Source organism: Cydia strobilella, chromosome Z (assembly GCF_947568885.1).
Source record: "Cydia strobilella chromosome Z, ilCydStro3.1, whole genome shotgun sequence".
In the NCBI taxonomy this organism is placed as follows: Eukaryota; Metazoa; Arthropoda; class Insecta; order Lepidoptera; family Tortricidae; genus Cydia; species Cydia strobilella.
The window spans coordinates 1,640,118-1,663,952 of record NC_086068.1 but is presented as its reverse complement, the minus strand read 5'-3'; the positions used below and the strand labels follow the sequence as shown (position 1 = coordinate 1,663,952).

General features: G+C 39.4%; 1 protein-coding gene and 2 long non-coding RNA genes across 3 annotated transcripts in view; 1 reads left to right on the top strand and 2 right to left on the bottom strand.

Moving 5' to 3' along the window:
• LOC134754592 (uncharacterized) overlaps positions 1–23,835 on the bottom strand; it is a 363,458-nt gene that overhangs the window by 213,269 nt on the left and 126,354 nt on the right. Inside the window, exon 2 of the long non-coding RNA XR_010128943.1 lies at positions 21,065–21,169. This is a non-coding gene — a long non-coding RNA (uncharacterized LOC134754592). The remainder of the gene's footprint in view (positions 1–21,064; positions 21,170–23,835) is intronic.
• LOC134754548 (CUB and sushi domain-containing protein 3) overlaps positions 1–23,835 on the top strand; it is a 78,750-nt gene that overhangs the window by 40,522 nt on the left and 14,393 nt on the right. Inside the window, exons 3-6 of the mRNA XM_063690850.1 lie at positions 1,375–1,587; positions 10,597–10,834; positions 11,296–11,490; positions 21,619–21,830. Coding sequence (XP_063546920.1) covers positions 1,375–1,587; positions 10,597–10,834; positions 11,296–11,490; positions 21,619–21,830 — 858 coding nt within the window. The remainder of the gene's footprint in view (positions 1–1,374; positions 1,588–10,596; positions 10,835–11,295; positions 11,491–21,618; positions 21,831–23,835) is intronic.
• On the bottom strand, positions 10,583–11,056 carry LOC134754593 (uncharacterized). Its single transcript, XR_010128944.1, has 2 exons — positions 10,991–11,056; positions 10,583–10,717 (listed from the first exon to the last, which is right to left on the bottom strand). It is a non-coding gene; the product is annotated as an uncharacterized LOC134754593 (long non-coding RNA).

Here is a 23,835-nt window from a genome sequence, read left to right as displayed (position 1 = left end):
TACAATTTTAATAACAAATTCATTACAATTAAAAATCCTTCAAATTTTTATTTCCCCACTGTGGAATGGAGTTCAATCCATCGCCGCAGTATCGCACCAGAATTGGCGTAGGCACTAGTTTTTACGAAAGCGACTGCCATCTGACCGTCCAACCCAGAGGGGAAACTAGGCCTTGTCGGGATTAGTCCGGTTTCCTCACGATGTTTTCCTTCACCGAAAAGCGACTGGTAAATATCAAATGATATTTCGTACCGATTACGTTGACCGAACGCGTTTTATTAGTAATGTTTTTAAAATTTTGAATGCCATTGGGTTAGGTTGATTGGGTTAGGTAGATTGGGTTAGGCCAAACTAGGTCCTCGAGACGAAGGGTGTGTCAAAAAATGTAGGCACGCCCCAAATGCCGGTTGGGAAATCAATTTCCCGGAGATGGGGCTTAGCAGCCGGCCGATTTAAAGATTGCGTAAAGAGGGACATGATTGCCTTCCATATCGACCACCCTGACTGGGAGAGGCTCGCAGAACAACGGACGGAGTGGCTCAAAGGCGTTTTGGAGGGTCGCAAGTATTGTGATGAATCCTGGTTCGCCGCACTCGCTGAGAAGAGGCAAAAACGACGTCAAGACGTTTCAGTACCGTTTTCCGCAAGCTTCTCTTGTCAGGCCTGCGGTAGGCCATGTCGGTCTCGCATTTTTTTTAGCCATCAAAAACGGTGTCTCTCCGGTGTTACACCATAAATCGTCTGCAACAGACGATAAGGCCAATGATGAGACTTGGGGTCCCATCAGCCCAAAACAAGGAGTCCCACATAACCACTCGGGTTCGTCCCCGCGCCCGAGTGGTATGCGTAATTGCATTTATCCCCCCCTAAAAAAAAGAAGGTAGATTGGGTTAGGTAGATTGGGTTCGTCGTGGTTAGAATGCTAGCGATCACATGGCGCCTCCCGTCAACGGCAGGTGACGGAAACGCCGCAGGGGATGTTAGTGGGTATTCTCCTCCTCTCTCTGACTAGCAGATAGCCTTGGGTTGGGAGAGGAACATACTTTTAGTCAGAGAACGTAACGTTGATTCTGGGAGCCGTCAAAAGAGACGATGGCAGTTGGAGGATCCGAAAGAAAAACGGCCGGACTATTTATTATGTACTAGCGAACGACCCGCCCCGTCTTCGCATAAAAATCAACGTGCCTCATGTAATAAATTAATAATACATTTTTATCTAGGTTTGAATACCGGTTTTGTCCCTACTCACCCCATTTTACGGTATGTTATGTCTGACCGATCTCTGAGACCCCTAATATGTAGGTCACAACTGAACAACTACCATGTATCTGTACCTACACAAGCAAACTTTACTGATTTCCGTTTCTTTTTCAGTTCTAAACGTGGCAGCGGGCAAAGCGCCCATGCAAGCGTCTACGGAAGACTCGGGCGTCCCCCAGCGGGCGCTAGATGGCAGCACTTCGTCCGTGTACAGCCCCGAGACGTGTACACTGACGAAGCAAGAGCGTGTACCTTGGTGGTACGTCAACCTACTGGAACCGTATATGGTGCAGTTGGTACGGTTAGACTTTGGGAAGCCTTGCTGTGGTGAGTCGCTTGTTTACCTACTATTTAATATGTCAGTTTAACGCGCTAGATGGCAGCACTACTTATTCAGCCAGGAGACGTGTACACTGACGAAGCAGCGCGTACCTTGGTGGTATATACGTCAACCTACAGGAGGTGCATTCCACGAGAATGTCCCTTAAGAAACGCCGTTCTTCTAATAATTCTGAAAAGACTGAGAAAATGATATTGCGTCTGGTAATATTTCATGACTAAAATAAATAAATAAAACCTTACATTTAAGTATCTTTGTGCTCATCCGGTTGCGTCTGTGTTTGTAACTTAGTTCTGTATTACCATAGAGTAACTTATACTAGAGCGGTACTGTCATAGTAAATTTTGTAACCCCAGTAAATTCACTACCATCTGTCGACACACTTTAAAACTAAAAATAAATATTTATAAAAATACGATAAAATGTATTTAAATATGGATAAATGATTTTTTTATTTGCATTAATTATTTTTATATGTTTTTGACCCATGTTCTTTCACTGGTGTGCGTTAAAATTATAAATAACAAACGAAACAGTCAACGCCCTCTATACGAGTGTAGGCCAAAACTAGTGGCGCCATCTGATCGAGAATCAAATTTTCGTGATTTTCGAGGCACGTTTTTTCCTTAGACTGTATCCATCTATTACGGAGTTTGGTATTACTTAATAATTATTAACAATAGTCTTGTAAGTTATGCTTTGTACATGTACCTAATACTAACACTTTTATGGGCTTTGCCTGAAATAAATGGTTTATTATAATTATAATAAATAAATAAATAAATTGGCAGTATATTCTCGAGCTTTACGGATTTGCTTGAATTAAATAGCTAACATACTACATGGTACGGGCATGTGATGCGGAGGGATGAAAGTCATGTGACGAGAAAGGTATTAAGAATGAATGTGGAGGGAAGTACGAGGAGAGGAAAACCGAGGAAAAGGTGGATGGACTGTGTGAAAGATGATATGAAACTAACGCAAGTGAATGATGAGATGACGGGTGACAGAGATGTATGGAAGAAAAAGACATGCTGCGCCGACCCCAAGTGAATGGGACAAGGGCAAGCGAATGATGACTACAAAAGCATTTCGTGTGGGACATTCTCGTGGAATGCCCCTGGACTGGAACCCTATATGCTGCATATGGTCTGCCTTACGATGCGTCACTACGATTCTGTATCGTCACCGTTATTAGGGTTCCGTACCCAAAGGGTAAAAACGGGACCCTATTACCAAAGATAGATATAACTCCGTAATAGATGGATACAGTCTAAGGAAAAAACGTGCCTCGAAAATCAAGAAAATTTGATTCTCGTTTAGAGGGCGCTACTAGCTTTGGCCTACTGTCGTATAGATGGCGTTGACGGTTTCGTTTGTTATTTAACAATTTTAACGCATATCAGTGAAAGAACATGGGTGAAAATCATAAAAATAATTAATGCAAATAAAAAAAATCATTTATCCATATTTCAATACATTTTATCGTATTTTATAAATCTTCATTTTTAGCTTTAAAGTGTGTCGACAGATGGCAGTGTATTTACTGGGGTTACAAAATTTACTATGACAGTACCGCTCTAGTATAAGTTACTCTATGCTATTACTAAGACTCCGCCGTCTGTCTGTCAGTCTGTCTGTCAGCAGGCTGTATCTCATGAATCGTGATAGCTAGACAGTTGAAATTTTCACAGATGATGTATTTCTGTTGCCGGCCGCTATAACAACAAATACTAAAAAGTACGGAACCCTCGGTGCGCGAGTCCTACTTGCACTTGGCCGGTTTTTCTAAGCAGCGGTGTGGCCCTGTGGCCGAACCTTATCATATTCATGAACGTTTTAGCCGTAAGCATAAATTTTATGTCTGTGGTTTTAGCGTAAGCATAAATTTTAGGTCTGTGGTTTTAGCGTAAGCATAAATTTTAGGTCTGTGGTTTTAGCGTAAGCATAAATTTTAGGTCTGTGGTTTTAACCATTGAAATGGCAGAAACTGGCTCGCGGACATTTTACGTCCATTTAAATTTGGAATTAGATTGATATTATTGTCTTCGGTTACCGCGATAGTTACTCATGAAATAAAACTATGAATACGGATACGATTCAAGATACGCGATATAATCCGTTTTCATAGTTTTATTTCATGGAATTAGATTAATTAAAAAAGAAAGGTTGCCTTTAGGGGGGGGGGGGGGGTCAAATGTGACATGTTGTGACAAGGAGGGGGTCACAAAGTTTGAGACGTCACTTTCAACTTATTTAAATTATTTTATTCGCTGTACAGTTAAATAATAAGTTTTTGGAACGATAATCGTTTTTAATCGTTTAATTTTCTTTTCTAATCAGTTTTGAGTTATAAAATTACGAATATTTCTGCTATATTTATATAATATTTTTGCTAGGCCTATTTGGATAAAGAATATTTTGACTCTTTTAATAATAATTAATTAATTCATTTGCCAATTTCATTTAAAAAATGTCACGTCACACCAGGGGGTGGGGGGGGGGAGGTCAAAAAACCTCGAAAATCGTGTGACGTAATTAATGGATGAACCCTTATCTCATACTATCACCCTACTGGATGTGTAATGCGTTACTGGCCATAGCAGTACAATTTTTATCTAACCAATAAGGCAACGCCATGTTGTGCAACTTGTAATAGCGGACAAGGAGGGACTTTGTGAATGTTTCGACACGGTTAATAGGTGTTTAATAAGTTTGTATGCTGAAGGACATTATGTACTGTAAGTTCATATGTTCTCCGGCTCCGTTTGGTTATATCATAGTCCGCCAGTTTAGTATCCGAATGTTACTTAAGAGATCTTCTTTACGGACATCTTTAATAATTCTAACTGTACGATCCGGGGTATAAAATTCACAAACAATAAGCAATAATAAGTGCACTTGCAGATTGTTATTTTATAGTAAACCGAGAAGGGCGATAAGAAAGCGGCATCAAATTGATGGAAACTTAGACGCCGAGGTCGGCCGAGCATGTGGGCCGTCGCTACTAGTTCGCAGAATTTATATAACTACGAACGATATACACTGTCTACAGTCGTTTGTTGTGGCCACCACGTGAAATAACTGGGGGCCTAGCTGTGTGAAACACACCTAAATAAATATCAGATAGTGAACCGCCTTTACAGCATAAAACGCCTCCAGCATGTGGCAACACTGGTACTCTCTCTTCCTATATGCTCTTCTTAGCGTTCACGTTCTCAAAATGTAATAGTTTCTTGTTTTATTTTAATTAATAAATGTAGTAAAAGTGCTATTGTAAGAGAGTTTGTACTCACAATAGGATAAGGTATATCTAGGTATATGTTTTATATACTAGTGAGTAGTGTAGTTAGTGTAATTTGACCATCTTTGTAGCATATTCTATGAAATAAATATTTGTATTTGTAGAGCTATATCAAAGATAGATATAACTGTAATAGATGGATACAGTCTAAGGAAAAAACGTGCCACGAAAATCACGAAAATTTGATTCTCGATCAGAGGACGCCACTAGTTTTGGCCTAGTCTCGTATAGAGGGCGTTGACGGTTTTGTTTGTTATTTATAATTTTAACGCATATCAATGGAAGAACATGGGTCAAAATCATATAAAAATAATTAATGCAAATAGAAAAATCATTTATCCATATTTAAATACATTTTAACGTATTTTTATAAATCTTCATTTTTAGTTTTAAAGTATGTCAATAGATGGCAGTGAATTAACAGCGGTTACAAAATTTACTATGACAGTACCGCTCTATCTAATTATATCCTCATTGGCTATATAAACTAATTACAGACCTAGGTATATATACCTCATGACATTGTATGTGCAAACGAAATTTTCTATAAAAATTTGGTATATTTTTTTATCATCTCTAACAATTTTGTTAAAGGTAAAACCAATTAAGTTCTGAGAGAAAGAGTGTTTTGTACAGTAAATTTGGAAATCGACCATGTGTGGTATTCACCCTGAATTCACACGGGGACGCGGCGCACGCGCCGGCACTCCAGTCGAGCGTGGCGCCTTTTTTCTCACATACCTGCCTATTAGGGTTGACACTTGCTTAGAGTTAGAGTCTGTGCAGAAAGAGAAGGGTCGTGGCAGAAACGGGAACTAACATTACCAATTTTATATGGCAATCCAACCTTTGACACCTGTCATGTAAAAAGTAAACAGACTTCTATTGTCTTCGGTTACCGCGATAGTTACTCAGCGTTGCGTTGCACGAACGCTGTAAAGGGTTCGAAACGTCGGGGTGTCTTATAAATTCAATATACGCGATATAATCCGTTTTCATAGTTTAATTTTATGAGTAACTTCTGTCATTGTGTATTTTTATTGACAAAAACTGCAAGTTTTATATATGAAATACTTTCAAAACAGCATAAAACCGTACATAATACTACAAGGGAAATAACGTTTGACATTATTCGGTTTTGTCACCGAGAAAAAAATGGCTAAAAGCCGACTATCGATTTAAAAAAAGTTCACACAATGTGTTTCTGCTAAGACGGGTATTTATTAGTATAAAAAGTTATTTATTATTAACTTCAAATTGTTGTTTTAGGAATAAGTTTGAAAAACTACCCTTTATTTCTCATATAACGCAAACAATCCGGAACGGCACGGGTTTGTGGCCAATTTTTGCGGGAGGAAACGTACACAGTCGCACTTCTCACTCACTACATACACAATCCAATCTGTAATGACGACACAAATACATAGAAAATGACACACGACGAAGACAAATCTTGCACACCGCGCTAGTTGTGTGCATGCCCAATGAGGGCTATCGTTTTTTTGCTCACCAGTTGGCGCCTCTGTTGATGGTGGTCCAAAAGACTAAAGAACAGCTGTCAGTCATTGAAGTGACAAGTGACATTTGACATTTCGAACTATGGAAAAGACCACCATCTGGACTTCCGGTTCGAGCGCCATCTTGATAGTTAGCATCGTGATTAATTACTTTGTTTTTTGCTCATTAATATTGTTTAATGTGTAATATCGATAGCTTATTATACAGTAAACTAATGTGGTAGTGTGCAGCGAATGGAGAATTAATTTTGAAGCGCGTTTAACCACCATCTTGGAGTCAACGGCCGGTAGTCCACGTGCTTCTTGTAAAGTCTAGCTATCGATGTACAAGAGCTAACAAATCACCGTACACTGTCTTGTACAACCGTACAATTTTTGTCGTTTTTAAACCTCTTAATACCTTGATACTGGCGAAATAGTCCCACTGGGCTGAAGCCATAATTTTAAAAGAAGAAGAAGGAGACCACCATCTACACTAGCGCCCCTAGCGGCGAATTCATACACGTTAGCCCTCATTGGGCATGTGCGGCAGAGGGAAAATAGTGCGAATGCCGACTCCCTTCCCGGTGTTGCTCGAAGATTAAAGGTATACTTAAATTAACTTTTCCTTTAATAGTAGTAGTAGTTTTGAAGTCTTAATTATTCAAATTTAAATGAAATAAGTGTAATATTCTATAATGTCAACTGCATTCTAGGAGCCCAAGTCACAGGCATAGCCTAGTTTCGGATCCACTGTATCCATGTGTCTGTACACTGTGTTTTCTATTGTCAATAAATTATTTAAAAAAAAACCGTCGCTGGTTGTAGTATTGAGTTTGACAACCCTACTATCTAAATCTAGTTAGACAGGTATCAAGTGTTACATACGGTTAATTAGCTATTAAATACTGCTGTTATGTCACAGTATCTTCGCTAACTCGGTCATACGGACACTGATAAAAAAAGTCTTTCCTCTTCAGTGGAGCTTGAATTGCTTGATATTGGGTTTTGAATATTTCAGTTGAATATTCGATCGATAAGCAGTTAAAGAATATTTCTTGAGCCGTCCTTTTTATTCCATAAATGAATACTATGATAAGTTTTTTGACCAATGTACCTGACATCTCTTTTATTATTAATCTAACGCATTTTGTTCTTCTATAATAATAATCTGATATTTATTGTTTTTTTTTACATAGTTTTTATTATTTGTGATCCTTGTATTAATGTATTATTTTTTAAACTTACCTGTCTAATTTTAAGATGTGTGTGTGTGTTATTATTTCTAATATGTATTGTTGTGATCTCTGTTTTTTTTTTAAATTGTATTTGCATGTATTTTTATGTGTTTGACGCAAATAAATAAATGAAATGATATTGGCTGCTGTTACATTACAGTCAAGAGGTTAGAGTTAGACCGAGGTAAGTCTGCAACAATTTTGATAGCATACGCAGTGCAAGTGTTATTTATACGTCATAATTTCATAGAAGTTTGACGTTTAAAATAACACTTGCACGGCGTATGCTATCAAAAACGTTGCAGACTTCTCGATCTTACTCTATTTATTTATTACCTCTGATTTATTAATGATTGAGGTTTATTGATTTATTAAAGAGAATGTTGAGATGAATGTGTGGAGTGACGAGAAAGGATCGGATTAAGAATGAGTATATTATGAATGAATGAACGAATTAATGAGGGGAATTTTGAAAGTACCACCTGTAACGGAGAAGATGAGGAGTAGTAGGTTAGCGTGGTATAGGCATTTAATGAGGAGGGATGAATGCCATATAGGCAAAATAATGTTAGGGATGAATGTTGATGGATGAAGAACGAATGGTAGACCCAAAAAACGATGGATGGATTGTGTGAAAGAGGATATGAGAAAGAAAGGCGGTGCTGAGGTGACGAAAGAGAGGAGAATGGAAGAGAAAAACATGTAGTGCCAGCCCCACATAACGTGGGATAAGGGCAGGAAGAAGAACAGGTTATTTATTTATTACCTGTAGACTACAGGCTGTAGTACAGTCACCTGCAATAATACGACAACAACACAACGAAGACCGCTAAAATATCTGACGCGATCTTATTTGTGCCATTTTCAATCAAAAGGGTACTTATTGTCACTTGTCAGTAAGGCGCTATTTCCATATAGCTTCAATTAGAAATCAACCTTATCGACAAGCGACAATGTGGTACCTTTTGATTGAAAACGTCACATTTGTAGAGCCTTGAGCGTGTCACATATTTTTCCGGCCTTCGAAGAGACATGTATTACTTATAGGGTTGTTGATTTTGTAACTAAATCTAGTAGTTAAATAGATATAAAATGAGCAATTTATCAAAATAAATTGAAAATTTAAAAATATGGGAATTATAAAGAAGTGCGACATCAAATTTTCAATTTTTTTTTCAACATCCAAAAAAGAAAAAAGTTATTGTTCCATTTGATTCCTTACATTTTATTAAAAATAACATTGTGTACCATAACATTCTTCCATGATAGTATGCGGTCTATCTACTGAGCTCGTTCACTTACCTTCACTGACAATGGCATTATGTTAAACAAAAGCCATTATTTCTTTTGTGCCTGAGCGCGTGGCCTTTGTGCCTGATCGCGTGGCTATTGTGTGGGAGCCTCAGGCACAAAGGCCACGCGCTCAGGCACAAAATACATAATGGCTTTTGTTTAACATAATGCCATTGTTAGTTCGTAAGTGAACGAGCTCAGTAGAGATAGCGTTTACTATACCTCTAGTACATTCTAGCTGCAATGATAGGTAACTATTACAGTAGGTATAATATTAGAAACCTTAAGTCGAAGCCCTCCTTTCTATGCCATTATCAGAATTACTTGTGGATAAGCTTCAGTGCCCGCCAATTGTAGAAAGTGATACCAACTGTTTATCCGAATGCAGCGCTGCCTTACAGTTTACTTCTATTCTTAGATAGGGTAAACTCGCATTTTTTGAGACACGCCTAATTCGGTGATGTATATGTTTTGAAGCATGACACCCAGAAAAGCTAGTGAGTTAGGGCCTTTTAAATGGGACCTCACGGCAAAGCCGCCGAAGCCACGCCCCTCCGCGACGCTGTTCGCTCGCCACTGACACCGTACCACAGGGCGGACACACTATACATCAAAAATCACTTGCGTTTCTATGTGTGAACGGCACGTCGGTACACGCGTCATGCGTCATAGTGTAAGTTGCTTAAAAATAGTACTGAGCGGTCGGCAATCGGCCGTCAATCTGCTGTCGCGGGGCGACGGCATTCGAGTCTTGGCGGGGCGGTGCGTGACCGTTCTGTATGATAATACTATTACTTATTCTGTGACCGTACATTAACACAACGCATAAAATTACGCGTTATGTCGATGCGTGACTCACTGTCAATAATTATGGTGATTTCGCGAAAATCATCTATCACTTTCACGTTACGCAAGTGTTACGCGATGAGACGGAAACATCGTAGTGGCGATTAGCGTGTGTTAGGTTTAATTCGTGACAATTATTGTTACGATTACGGGAAGGTCTTTTCATGGTTTGTCTACACGTAACATATAATATGTTGACCTGTGTCTTACGTGGTTTATACAAAATAGAAAGCTCTCGTTTGAAAATGGCTCGTGGATCAAAAAATACTGCCACCCTACAAGAGTCTTTGGGTCTGTGAGCTGTAGACCTCCCGTTAAGCTTAAAAAAACCAGCCAAGTGCGAGTCGGACTCGCGCACGAAGGGTTCCGTACCATTACGGAAAAAACAGCAAAAAAATCACGTTTGTTGTATGGGAGCCCCATTCAAATATTTATATTATTCTGTTTTTAGTATTTGTTGTTATAGCGGCAACAGAAATACATCATCTGTGAATTTCAACTGTCTAGCTATCACGGTTCATGAGATACAGCCTGGTGACAGACAGACAGACGGACAGCGGAGTCTTAGTAATAGGGTCCCGTACGGAACCCTAAAAATGTAAATATTTAAAAGTCAACAAAAGTCAAAAGCATTTATTTGTTCAACATAGGTATATGTACATAAGTACAGCTCTCACATACATTATCATTTATGGACTGTGACTGCATGCTGTACACAGTTACAATTACTTACCAAAATCATCTAACAAAAATTCACTTACACTATAATATGCTATTTAGTATTTTTTATTAAACTAAACTCTACCCTGTTGTCCCCAGGAGCCAACAAGCCCGCAGTGATCGTGGTCCGTGTTGGCAACAATCGACCAGACCTCGGCACTAACCCCATCTGTAACCGCTTCACCGGCTTCCTCGAGGAGGGGCAACCCCTGTTTCTACCCTGCAACCCCCCTATGCCGGGGGCGTTCGTCAGCGTGCACCTAGAGGCATCTACGCCGAGCCAGCTGTCTATATGCGAAGCTTTCGTGTATACAGATCAAGCTTTGCCTATAGAAAGGTGAGTCTATATAATGTCTTTCGATCCCGTTTTTGTGAGGTTAAATGTCTATGGACCTCGTGCGTTAAAGCAAGACAAAAGACAGAAATAGTCTGTTCTTCACTGCCTTTCCTTGAGGAGGGGCACTAGGGGCAACCCCTGTTTCTACCCTGAAACCTGAAACCCCCCCATGCCGGGAGCGTTCGTCAGCGTGCACTTAGAGGCGTCTACGCCGAGCCAGTTGTATATAGGTATGTGAAGCTTTCGTGTATACTGATCAAGTTTTGCCTATAGAAACGTGAGTTTTTGTTTGAAAGGTGACATTTTTCTGGTGCCAGTCGAACCCGTTTTTTGGGTAAGTTATGACCAGGTTTAAAACTACAGAAAAGTTAGAAATAGTCAAATCTTAACCTGTTCCTCGAGGTACAATAAGTCAATATGTCAATTTATGACAACACTCATCCATTGACTTTCTTCTGCAGATGCCCTCAGTTCAGAGACCAGCCGCCCGGCAGCACGGCCACCTACAACGGCAAATGTTACATCTTCTACGACCGCCAGCCCACCAACTTCCGCGACGCTATCGCGTTCTGCCGCGGCAGAGGAGGCTCGCTTGTCGACGAGAGCAACCCGGCGCTGCAAGGGTTCATCAGCTGGGAGCTTTGGAGGAGGCATAGGTATGTTTATAAAAGCCCTTTCATTTGATACCCCACATTAAAAAACTTTGTACTGCCGACTTTATGACGTCACAGTAACCACCCCCATTGTCACGCTTGTCCATCTCACGTATTTGTAGTTCAGGACATCATACTGAATGCACTGATACCAAATATACCCATGTCGCCGACTTTATGACGTCACAGCAACTACCCCCATTGTCACGCTTGTCCATCTCACGTATTTGTAGTTCAGGACATCATACTGAATGCATTGATACCAAATATACCCATGTCGCCGACTTTATGACGTCACAGTAACTACCCCCATTGTCACGCTTGTCCATCTCACGTATTTGTAGTTCGACATCATACTGAATGCACTGATACCAAATATACCCATGTCGCCGACTTTATGACGTCACAGTAACTACCCCCATTTTCGCGCTTGGCATTTCACGTATTTGTGTTCAGGACATCATATTGAATGCACTGATACCAAATATACCCAGATGACTTGAGCGAAAATCGATTTCTAGAAGACTGGTGGACAAAATGCCAGTCAAATTAAGTAAGTAATAAACATTTTAATTTACTAAACAAGGATAATATGTCCCGTAGCTCTTATGTCAGCGAGTTACGAACTATGGGACATATGTTTGAGTAAGTTATCTACACCCATATGTCCCATATTATTACACTTGACTGTACCTTAGTTTTGGGACTAAAACTAACTTAAATTTACAATGCAGCTAAGCTCGTCAACCAGTCCGTAACTAACCACAACTTCTTACCAACCGCCAGTGTGGCAATGTCATTATAATGTCACATTTCTATAAAAATATTTATGACACAACCTCACTTTGCTGTATTCAATTCAGTGCAACTGCAAAGTTTAACGGCACATCTCGCACTAACACACCTGTCATACCTAACTCACGGATACGTCACAAATACGTCAGATATTAAAGATAGTTCGGTAAATCGGCCGTTAGAAGTAACGGATATTTTACCGATATGATATGTCACGAGGCAAATTGGCAGTAACGTTAGCCCACATCGGGTTTATGGTTTGACCGGACTCGGTTCATAGGCATAGATGTTACAAGTATTACCTTGGTTCATAGATCTAGGCTAGATGCAGTCAGGTGCAAAAATGTTTACCGTATAACCTAGCAACAGAATGAGGACTAGCACCGGGCGCTATAATCGGCTCGGGGTACCTTGATTCCTATGCGGTAAAAACCTATTTCTTCATCATCTTAATCATCATTCGCCGTGCCGATTATAGCAATGTGCAAGGCGCATGACATTCTCAAATTTTCCGCAATTTCTGGAAACTTTTCTGAGAAAATTCGCAATGCAAGTTTCCAGTTAGAAAGTTCCCGTTCAGATTAGGGATTTTTAGGTTTTTAACTGTTGTCGTAACTACAATGGGTTTCCAATATGAAAACAGTTGAATGATTCACGGTTAGTTTCACTAGACTTATATCAAGCGAGATATGAACCGTGATTACCTTTTGTATTGTTATCGAGCTCCCGATATTTCGACGCAGATTCATGCATCTTGTTCACGGGTAACTGAAGATAGCGGGTGGGTGTCAAAGTTGTGTAGACCCCGCTCGGTCTATTCTTATTCGATTCATAACCCGATCGTTATTAATTATAAACTGATATATAACATACACTAAAGACAAAGTGACCAAGTCCACCGTTGGCCGAGGCGGGAATCGAACCCGCGTCTTCAGCTTACGCGGTTAACGTCCTGGCCACTAGACCACCTGGCCACGGTACAAAAAATTATCTGGTGTACGCTATCTTTGAAAGGCTAGGCGCCTTTGACCAACTCTAAGGGCGAGCAGTGTGATTTCATAAATTAATTTGATTTGTTCCCTAGTTCGGTCGATATAAGTGTAGTATTTTCATATGTCAAAGAAATCGAAACTAACCGTAAGTAGGTTTGGCAAACGTGCAGAACACCGAGAACATTTCATGAGAATTTGGACATTTTCGAAAATTCTCTGTCGCACATTTACCGGGCGCCCATAGATAGATAGGTAGAATGGTCTTTATTGACACACCTTAGTAAAAGATACAACTTAAGGAATAAACTATTGATTAAAGCACAGAAATAAATATACCATAGAAGATGCAAATGCATCTACATCGCGTGTCCGAACCCCGACCAAGCGTCGAGGTTGACCGTCGCTCTTTACAATCCACGCGCGTCAGTTGTACCTACTTAAAAAATTCTTCGTTGCATGATAATTAACTGCAACAACCCTAAAATTGCGAGCACCCAAAGGCAAGAACATATTTCTTATCATAGATATGAGATAAGTAATTTCAAAATATATATTATTCGTAAATTTTGTATGAAAAAGTCGGCACGCTTGGTTTCAATACAAATCGTGGTATTTGCGTCATCTAGCGTAGGTATATATTAAATATGTTGATTAAAGATAGAGGCAGACAACAGACGGCCTTATCGCTAAAAATATATCCCTTCAAGACAGCCTTTTGGTAGCGAAAACAGAGACAGAGATAAATAAACAAGGGTTCCGTACATTACACAATTTAAACAATGTATTTTTTATGTGAAATGTCCTTAAAATACCCGTAGGGGTCGGATCAAAAACTAAGTAATTAAGTCCGACTCACGCTTGACTGCACATTTCTAATAGGTTTTCCGGTGATCTATAGGTAAAGATCTATTTTGTGTACTTTTTTCGAAATTTTTGACCCAGTAGTTTCGGAGATAAAGGGAATGGTAATTTTTTGCCTATTTTCTTGAATAACTTCTAAACTATTTATCTTAAAATTATAAAAAGAATATATTTGAGATTCTCACAATGAGCTCTTTCATTTGATATGCAACACGATATAGTTTGACAAACTTTATTTTTTAATTTTCTCATTTACCCCCCAAAAGTGGCCCCCCTGTTTAAAATTAATTTGTTTACGTTACATCAGTTACATGTCCATCTTTGGGTCACAAACTTACATATGTATACCAAATTTTAACTTAATTCAGTAGTTTCGGAGAAAATAGTGTGTGACAGACGGACAGACAGACAGACAGACGCACGAGTGATCCTATAAGGGTTCCGTTTTTTCCTTTTGAGGTACGGAACCCTAAAAAGTAGTGTAGTTAGTAAAAACATGCTGTATAGTGTATACCCACCGTCCTTATGGATTAATTAAAGTCTTGCAGGTATGTTAGACGTTACACATATTGTACTTGTACATTAAATCATATCAAATCACAATTACAACCGCCTATCGCGAATTTATTTGTAGTGATGTGATTTAATATGTGTTAAAAACGCGAGTTTTAAATGTTATACATTAAGCATATTACCTCAATTTAAAATCCAATTCAGTTTTACTTACGAGTGATTAATTGGTCAGAAACTTTCTCGAGTTGTAAGTATTCTCTTCGATTGAGTCTTACTATATTAGAAATAACAATTCCAAATTTCAAATCGATAGCTTAAGTAGTTCTCGAGATATTTAGCAATGAGACAGACAGACGGACGGATGGACGGACAGAGTCGCACCATAGAGTAACTTATACTAGAGCGGTACTGTCATAGTAAATTTTGTAACCCCAGTAAATTCACTGCCATCTGTCGACACACTTTAAAACTAAAAATGAAGATTTATAAAAATACGATAAAATGTATTTAAATATGGATAAATGTTTTTTTTATTTGCATTAATTATTTTTATGATTTTGACCCATGTTCTTTCACTGATATGCGTTAAAATTGTTAAATAACAAACGAAACCGTCAACGCCATCTATACGACAGTAGGCCAAAGCTAGTAGCGCCCTCTGAACGAGAATCAAATTTTCTTGATTTTCGAGGCACGTTTTATCCTTAGACTGTATCCATCTATTACGGGCGCACCAGAGAGCGGATCAGCTACACGCTAATAACGCGAATTAAAAATTGCCTACTCCAGAGCACACAGTCGCTGTGGCCGAAATCGGTCAGGAGAGCATCATCATCATCATCATTACGGAGTTATATTATATCTGTCTTTGGTCGCACCATAAGGGTTCCTTTTGTACCTTTTTGGTACGGACGGAAGTTACGGAACCCTAAACATAACTCGAATTCAAAAAGATGCGAAAAGAGACTCCAAAAATAATTGACCCAATAATCAATAGAAGTATTTTAAGCGCCGTCTTAATAATATAATACCTGGTCTATTAGTCTAATTCTTTCCCAGGTAGCAAAATGACGTCAGCGACGTCATAATGACGGCATTATTACGTCATAATGACGTCGCTGACGTCATAATGACGTATAAATGCTACTGGGGTTAAATTTAGACTTAAGACTACGCATCTTAAACACAGTTGTAATAAACACTAAGTTTTAGACCTATTAAGTAAAATGGGCACCACAGATCACCCGAGGCAGAGGCAGGCCAAAAAGGAGATGGCGAGACGACCTGGACTCTTTTTGTAGCGACTGGCGGGGTTCTTCAAAAAAGGAGTGTACAGGTTTTTAAAGGGTCGGCGCGTGTAATATCTCCGGTGTTGCAGGCGTCCATAGGCTACGGTAACTGCTTACCATCAGGCGGGCCATATGCTTGATTGCCACCGACGTGGTATAAAAAAAAGCATGCATAAAGCCGTGACGAGTGGCGGAAGACAGGGGAGGCCTTTGCCCAGCAGTGGGACACAATATAGGCTATGAAAAAAAAAAAAGTAAAATAGAATATAGTTGGTCAAGCAAATCTTGTCAGTAAATAAGAACAAAAAAACTATACTCATCCTTTTCTTTTAGGTGGTAGTACTAGTGTAAGACAAAGATAGTATGTTTCTCTCTGTCTATGTTTGAAATGAGACAGTCCTTTGACAAACTATAGAATCCATGCCCTGAACCTGACCTATAGGTTAAAACTTTGTTTTTGTTAATTCCATCTAAGTTAACTTTGAAGTGACAATTAAAAGTGGTAGTGGCACATATTCACAGAAATTGCAAGATACAAGATACAAGACATTTATTGGTAAATGTTAATGTTTTACAGGTCAGTAAAATAGGTAGGTACATAGTAGGTACAACATTTCTAGAGTAAGTATTTATCTCACTTAAACTTAATTATTATTAAATAAAACATATTTTGAGCAAAGCAGGTTCGTAAACAGTAGACAATAGGGTCGCATATGGCTTAACAAGTCGTCATTTTAATTTATAAGGTATAAATTTGCTTATACATATTAATTAGGAGATAAATTACTTAGGGTTAGTACACGTTTCAACAAATTCGTCGACGCTGTAGCATGCTAAGTCAGTTAACATTGTTTTAAGATTTCGGTCAAACTTTTTATCCGTTTTAGCTAATTTTATTTCCTCGTGTAGCAAGTTATACAATTTTAGGCCTAAGATCCCAAGTGACTTTCGGGCCTTTGCAAGCCTGCACCGCGGGACGATTAGCCGGTTACTTCTACGGGCCAGGGAATGGGTAGCGTATTGATCCACGTTTGCCCTAAAGTACTTACATGCGGTTAATATGTAAACACTCGGAAGAGTGAGAATCTTATGGTGTTTAAATAAACTTTTTGCGGGATGATCATATGGCTTTCCGCTAATGATACGAACAGCACGTTTTTGTAATTTGAAAGGCCTTTCGCGGTCAGCCGCCGTCGCCCACAGGTCAGCACCCATAATAAGAACAGAATGAAAATATCCGTAGTACGCTTTTATCACATTTTCATGTGTCAAGGTCGGTGCTATTCTTGAAAGCGCATAGCAAGCGGAAGACAGTTTGTCGCACATACGGTCGATGTGAGGGGACCACGTGAGACCGGAATCCAGGATGAAGCCTAGGTAACTTACCTCTTTAACTTGTGGTACCTCGATGTCATTTAGCTTTATAACTAATTTGTTGTTGATGTTATGTCTAAGCTGGAAATATAAAATATTGTTTTTTTCTAAATTTAATAGCATTCCGTTTGCAGCAAACCATTGAGATATTCGTTGCATAGCAATTTGGACCCTAGAATTCAAAATTTGAAGGTTGTCAGCACTTACCAGGATGCATGTGTCATCGGCATACGTTATGAACTCCAAATCGGGACTTGCCGATGAGATGTCGTTTACCAGAATCAAAAATAGGACATTTCCCATTGTCGATCCCTGCGGTACAGCAATATTACCAACATTTTCTAAATTCGATTTAGAGTTCATAACGCATGTACTCTGTTTACGGTTATAGTGCCACGGCCACACACTGTCACTGCAAAGTCTATTCAGAGTTGGCTCGGTGTCTTGGTATCTACCTAAAAAACGAGTGGGACTCGAAATTCAATTTTTAGTATTTATTGTTATAGCGGCAACTGAAATGTGTACATCATCTGAAAATTTCAACTGTCTAGCTATCACGGTTCATGAGATACAGCCTAGTGACAGACAGACAGACGGAAAGTGGAGTCTTAGTAATAGGGTCCCGTAAGACCCGTTTTTACCCTTTAGGCACCACACCATAAAAAGATGAAAACCTTCATTTGAAACCTTCCCCTCAGTTTTAAAGTATTATTCTTAAAATGTCCAAACCTTTAAATTTGCGAAAGTAATATTTACTGTACTGTAGGTATCTAGGTATGTAACACCTACCAATTCCCAGCAACTTTCTCAATCCTACATAATTCATTACACTTGCATCGATTTCGAAGAAAACATATCACACTCAATACACTTTAAAACCATAATGCATTGCGAAATACTTTACTTGCACCAAAAAGAAATAACGTACTCGACCTCCATTTCAATTTGAACCTTAATGGGCTCGTAATTAGATTTAAAATTATGTGGATTTCTGATTATGTTATTTCCTTTTGTAACCACATGCGAATTGTTGCCAGATTGTCTTCTGCGAAAGCTGCATTAGCGAAAAGGGATATCTGTTTTTTTTACTCATTGTTGCTATACAGAAACTTCAAGTGGCACAGAATGTTGTAAGCGTGGAATAAGATTGAAAGGGTTTTTCATGTGGGGTAAGATGAACAGTCGCCCGTAATGCTTCGGCATACGGACGATTTTTTGTCTTACCCCTCATAATCAAAAACTATGTGCTCAATCCATTTTAAGAGGCCGGTGTCGATTTTGGAGCAAAAATATAAAATTGATATATTTAGTCGTTGAAATTTTACACGTTTTGTTACGTAATATCTAAATAACAAGTATTGGTTTCTATTAGCACGTCTTCTCATCTTGCCTTTTAATAATGAGGCCGCGAGCGTGCGTCACCGGTAATATATGAAGAGAAGGGGCAGTTTAAAAAAAATATCAAAAAATTATGGTGGTAAATTATACAAATTGATGTATAAGAATAGTTTCAGCAAATGTTGTAGATTGTTTAAGTATCAAAATTACGTTGAAATTAAGTCGATTTTCAGAGAAACTGACCCTTGTTTTGAAGTAATTTCTGGAGAAAATTTAATTCGTTTAACTTTCATTTCCTCGAACTCGTAAGTCATATAACAAAAATGTAATCTGATAAAGGTCAAGTACAGAATATGTGTAATACAAATATACTGTTTTTATCAGTCCAAACTTTACGAAATTTACAAATAAGAGCGACAAAATCAGTGCTTTACGCGCGTTTAACTAAACGTCCATCAGAAAAAAAATCATTACTAATTTAGTGAGTCTGTTTTCAAAAAAATGATCTGATAAAAGGCAAGATAAGAAGACGTTCAATTAGGTAACAAAAGGTGTACAATTTCACCGACTAAATCTATCAATTTTACATTTTTGCGACTAAAATCGACACCGGCCTCTTAATTGCGGTTTTTGTATACTACGTCGGTGGAAAACAAGCATATGGCCCGCCTGATGTTAAGCAGTCTCCGTAGCCTATGTACGCCTGCAACTCCAGATCACTATCACTACACTTTTTTTTTAATAAAACAAAGTCCCCCTCCACGTCTGTCTGTCTGTGTGTATGTATGTTCGCGATAAACTAGAAAACCACTGAACAGATTTTCATGCGCTTTTCACCTACCAATAGAGCGATTCTTGAGGAAGGTTTAGGTATATAATTTAAGGTTTACCCGTACGAAGCCGGGGCGGGTCGATAGTAATAATCTAAACGCGATAAAGAGTCACTGGATTACTAATAGCCGCCGCCGTCATACAATCAAACACGCTCTCATTTTAAAACGGTATGCGAAATTAACATGAAACTGCTTTCATTTCATTTCATTTTTCATATGCAAGTAAAACAAGGGGTGCGAAACTCCTCGCTTCGAGCAAACTCGGCTCCGTTCGGCTCAGCATTGCTCCGAGCAATTATTAGGGTTGGCACAACTTGAAGTCCCTTTGCGTGCACGACCACAGATAACATAATGACTTGAATTTTGACAACCCTAAATAGCCGAAAGGGATAGTGCCATATATTAGAAAGGGATAGCTTTATTCGACCCTGAACCGCTGTCAAACTACTGTTTTGTAGGAAGTTTCCTTTGTACCTACGGTAGTACTAATATTTATTATATGGTAGAACTTGCATGATTGTACAGTCGCCATCAGATATATCGGAGCGGCCGAGGTGCTCACAAATATCTGAACACGCACTCTAGCGCTTTGACAATAGAGGCGTGTTCAGATATTTTTGAGCATCCCGGCCCCTCCGATATATCTGATGGCGACTGTGGATGGCTGCGGCTATATTCTTGTGACTCTTAGCGCCACTTGCACCATTCCACTAACCCGGGTTAACCGGTTAAACCTGGAGTTACCATGGTTACCAGAACAATTTCACACTGGGTTAACGGTTTATCCGCTTACACCCGGGTTAGTGATGGTGCAAGTGGCACTGAAAGATGACTCAATATGAAATGACTCGTGCTACGGAGCGTGCGTTCAGTGGCCGAGGCAACTTCTAGTACTTGAGGTGAGGTTGAGGTGAGGGTGAGGTTGAGGTGAGGTAGTGTTCGACGTGATCTTATCTTATTACGAATATACTAGAGAATTTGGGACGGGTACAGCCGTGGCCATTGGGTCCATTGGTCAAGATTAGCCGCGTAAGCTGAAGGAGCCGGTTCGATTCCGGCCTCGAACATCGGAAGGCTTGGTAAATTTTTGTCTAGTTCTTCTTCAATCGTTCCCTCAATGCTGAGGATCGTGACATCATGTTCTGTTGAAGACCAGGTTCCTTCATAGGCTTCTAATTCTCGCTAAGCCATGGTTTTCTCTAGCATATGACATCTATTTTAGTCTGTAGAATAGAATAGAATAGAATGGAATAGAATAGAATAGAATATAAATAATATATTCGTTAGCACAAACACAAAAATAGAAAATTATACAAAACAGAGAAACATAAAAAAGAAAAAGTGCCACGAAATGGTCTCACCTCAGCATGTTGCTGGCGACTTCCAGCGCTGATCTTTCTGTGAGACCATCCGGTGATACAATCACGACAGGTAACAAGAAAAACAACAAAATTAATATATATATTTTTATACCACGTCGGTGGCAATCAAGCATACGGCCCGCCTGATGGTAAGCAGTCACCGTAGCCTATGGACGCCTGCAACACCGGAGATATTACACGCGCGTTGCCGACCCTAACACTCCTCTCCCTCGTTGAGCTCTGGCAACCTTACTTACCGGCAGGAACACAACACTATGAGTAGGGTCTAGTGTTATTTGGCTGCGGTTTTCTGTAAGGTGGAGGTACTTCCCCAGTTGGGCTCTGCTCTAGATCTGGAACATCCGCTGTCCTGTGCCCTACCACACAAAGCGAGATAACATTCACAGTGCCCATACCTCTCTTTTGGACGTAGTTTAAGGACATATCCGGGTCCGGACGCAATTTAAGGACATACCCGGGTCCATATATAACATACAAAAGACAATGACAAAAATAAGTTAGAGATACATATTACAGAATTCTTTATTACGAGTACAATAAATGGTAGTATTACGTACAGCTGTTATATCGGGCCAAACTCAACTTGGCCGTACATTACGTCTGAGAATATAACTAGCGCCATGCGGCAACTACGCAAACTAAACTAAAGTGACAGCTAATACAGGTCGATTTTATTAGAACAAAAGCAATACTGTATCGATCTAGATATTACCTTCTATGATTTGATCTACCTATAATCCTAACTCTATTCCAGGAGCGACAGCAGTAGCCAATACTGGATGGGGGCCGTACGAGACCCCCAGGATCCGAACAACTGGAAGTGGGTGAACGGGAATGACGTCACTGTCTCCTTCTGGAATAGCGTGCCTGCGGGGGGCGAGGGGTGCGCGCGGTTCGACGGCAGCAAGGGCTGGCTGTGGGCGGACACGGACTGCCAGGCCAATCTGAACTTTATCTGCCAGCACCGTAAGTTTTTTTTAGCTAAAGGCCTGTGTATAATATACAGTTGTGAGAGATATGACACGCCGCTCTACGTATGGTGTGCGTGCAAAGATGTAAATAACACCTAACGGCCCGGCCACGTCATCGCGCGGCGGCCATAGGTTGGAGTGAGACACAGCGATCGGACCTTTCGTTCCCACCTATGGCCGCCGCGCGATGTCGTGGCCGGGCCGTTAAAGTGACCATAGGTACAAAATAATTATAGAAGTGGCGTTCGTAAGTAACACTGGGGGAAAGCTAAAGAACAATTTTATTTTTTTCTGTTTCTTATGATTATTAGCTGACGAATGTATTTTATGTGCTGCGCTTGCGATTTTGCTATTGCGACTGTATAACTGCGACTTTTTTTTATACTGTTATTTTTAATGGCATTTTAAGTCTCCGGCAAGCTTGGTTCTCCATACAAACGTAGTTACGCTCTCATTTTAAAACGACTAACTAGATTGGTCTGAAACTTTGTACTTACAATAGGATAAGGTATATCTAGGTCTGTAATTAGTTTATGCAGCTTCAGATATAGTAAAAAATACAGCGAATTATGTTTTTCGTGCAAAACTTGTTTTTGCTCTATTTCGTTTGTTTTATATACTAGAGCTATATAAACTATATAAACTAATTACAGACATAGATATACCTCATTTCATTGCATGTGCAAAGTTTCATTACAATCCAACACGTAGTTTTAAAATGAGAACGTAACTCCGTTTGTATGGGTAGGTGAAATTCGGCCGGTCTTGCCGGGAACTCTTAACCCTTTAATGCATATTGTTGCCAAATGTATACAAAGCATTAGACACTTGGACAGCTCACAGATTCAACAGAAAAAAAAGGGTTCCAAAAATAAAAAAAATCATGCATTTAAGGGTTAACTATTTATTTTTGGAAGATCGTCTCTATCAAACAAAGGTATCGATGAATTATACATTGTGTATAGGTAGTCAAATTCCAATTGGATTAATGAAATTGTTGGGTTTATTGCCTTTTTCTATAGACTCCAATTCCCCGAGCGCGAGCGGAGCGTCTCCTTCAACATGGGAAAAGATTTCTTATCTTTGGCTGTGTGGCTGTTTTCCTCGACAGATCGCATTTCTCAACAGATTTTCATAAAATTTGGTGAAGCAGGTCACGAGTAGGGTAGGGTAGGAAACAGTGGCTCCGCTCGAACAGTGGCTCAGTCCTAATATCGCCTCTTGGAATCAGGTTAAATGAGCCACTGTACCCGGCTATTTTTTTCCGAGCCACTGTTTCCTACCCTACCCTAGATAAGATTATATCAAGAAGCAATATTTGCAATGAAAAATTTTATGACGGAGCTGTGAGATATTGCAAGGTCTAAATAAGAGGCACTCCACAAAAAGGTGTACCTTTTTATTATGATTATTTATTTATTTAATAAAATACAGAGTATTCATACAATAATCATAGCCCCGCAAAACTCAATAATGAGTTTGACTGTGGGGTCATCAGTCTCTAGTTACATTTGTACTTAACTTAATTTTATAGTAGTGCAATTACTACAAAATATTGAGGTAGTGTATTTTTAACATAGATTTAAATTGAGACTTCTTATTTTCACATCTTATGGCTTCGGGCAAACTATTAAGCAAATATGGTATTCTTTTCCTAAGGGTTCTATCCCCGTAGTAGTAATTAATTCTAGGAACGCATAGTTTGCCTGAAGTCACAGCCTTTGTGATGTAAGTGTGAATAACTGGTGTTAAAACCTTGTCGGGGCATATGGTAGGTACTTTAATAATAATAACCTGCAGAAATGCCAAATACCGGTTTGTCTTAGAAAAATCAATTAACAACTAAGTTTTACAACTAAATTACAAAAAGGCTTACAACATCTACGTAATTCTAACGATCTTTGTCTTTAACCAGCTAGAACTAAATGTGGCAAAAACATGAATCTGGTATAACTGGAGCGGTTATGAGGGGTGGGGGAAAATGACCGAACGGGATAGTC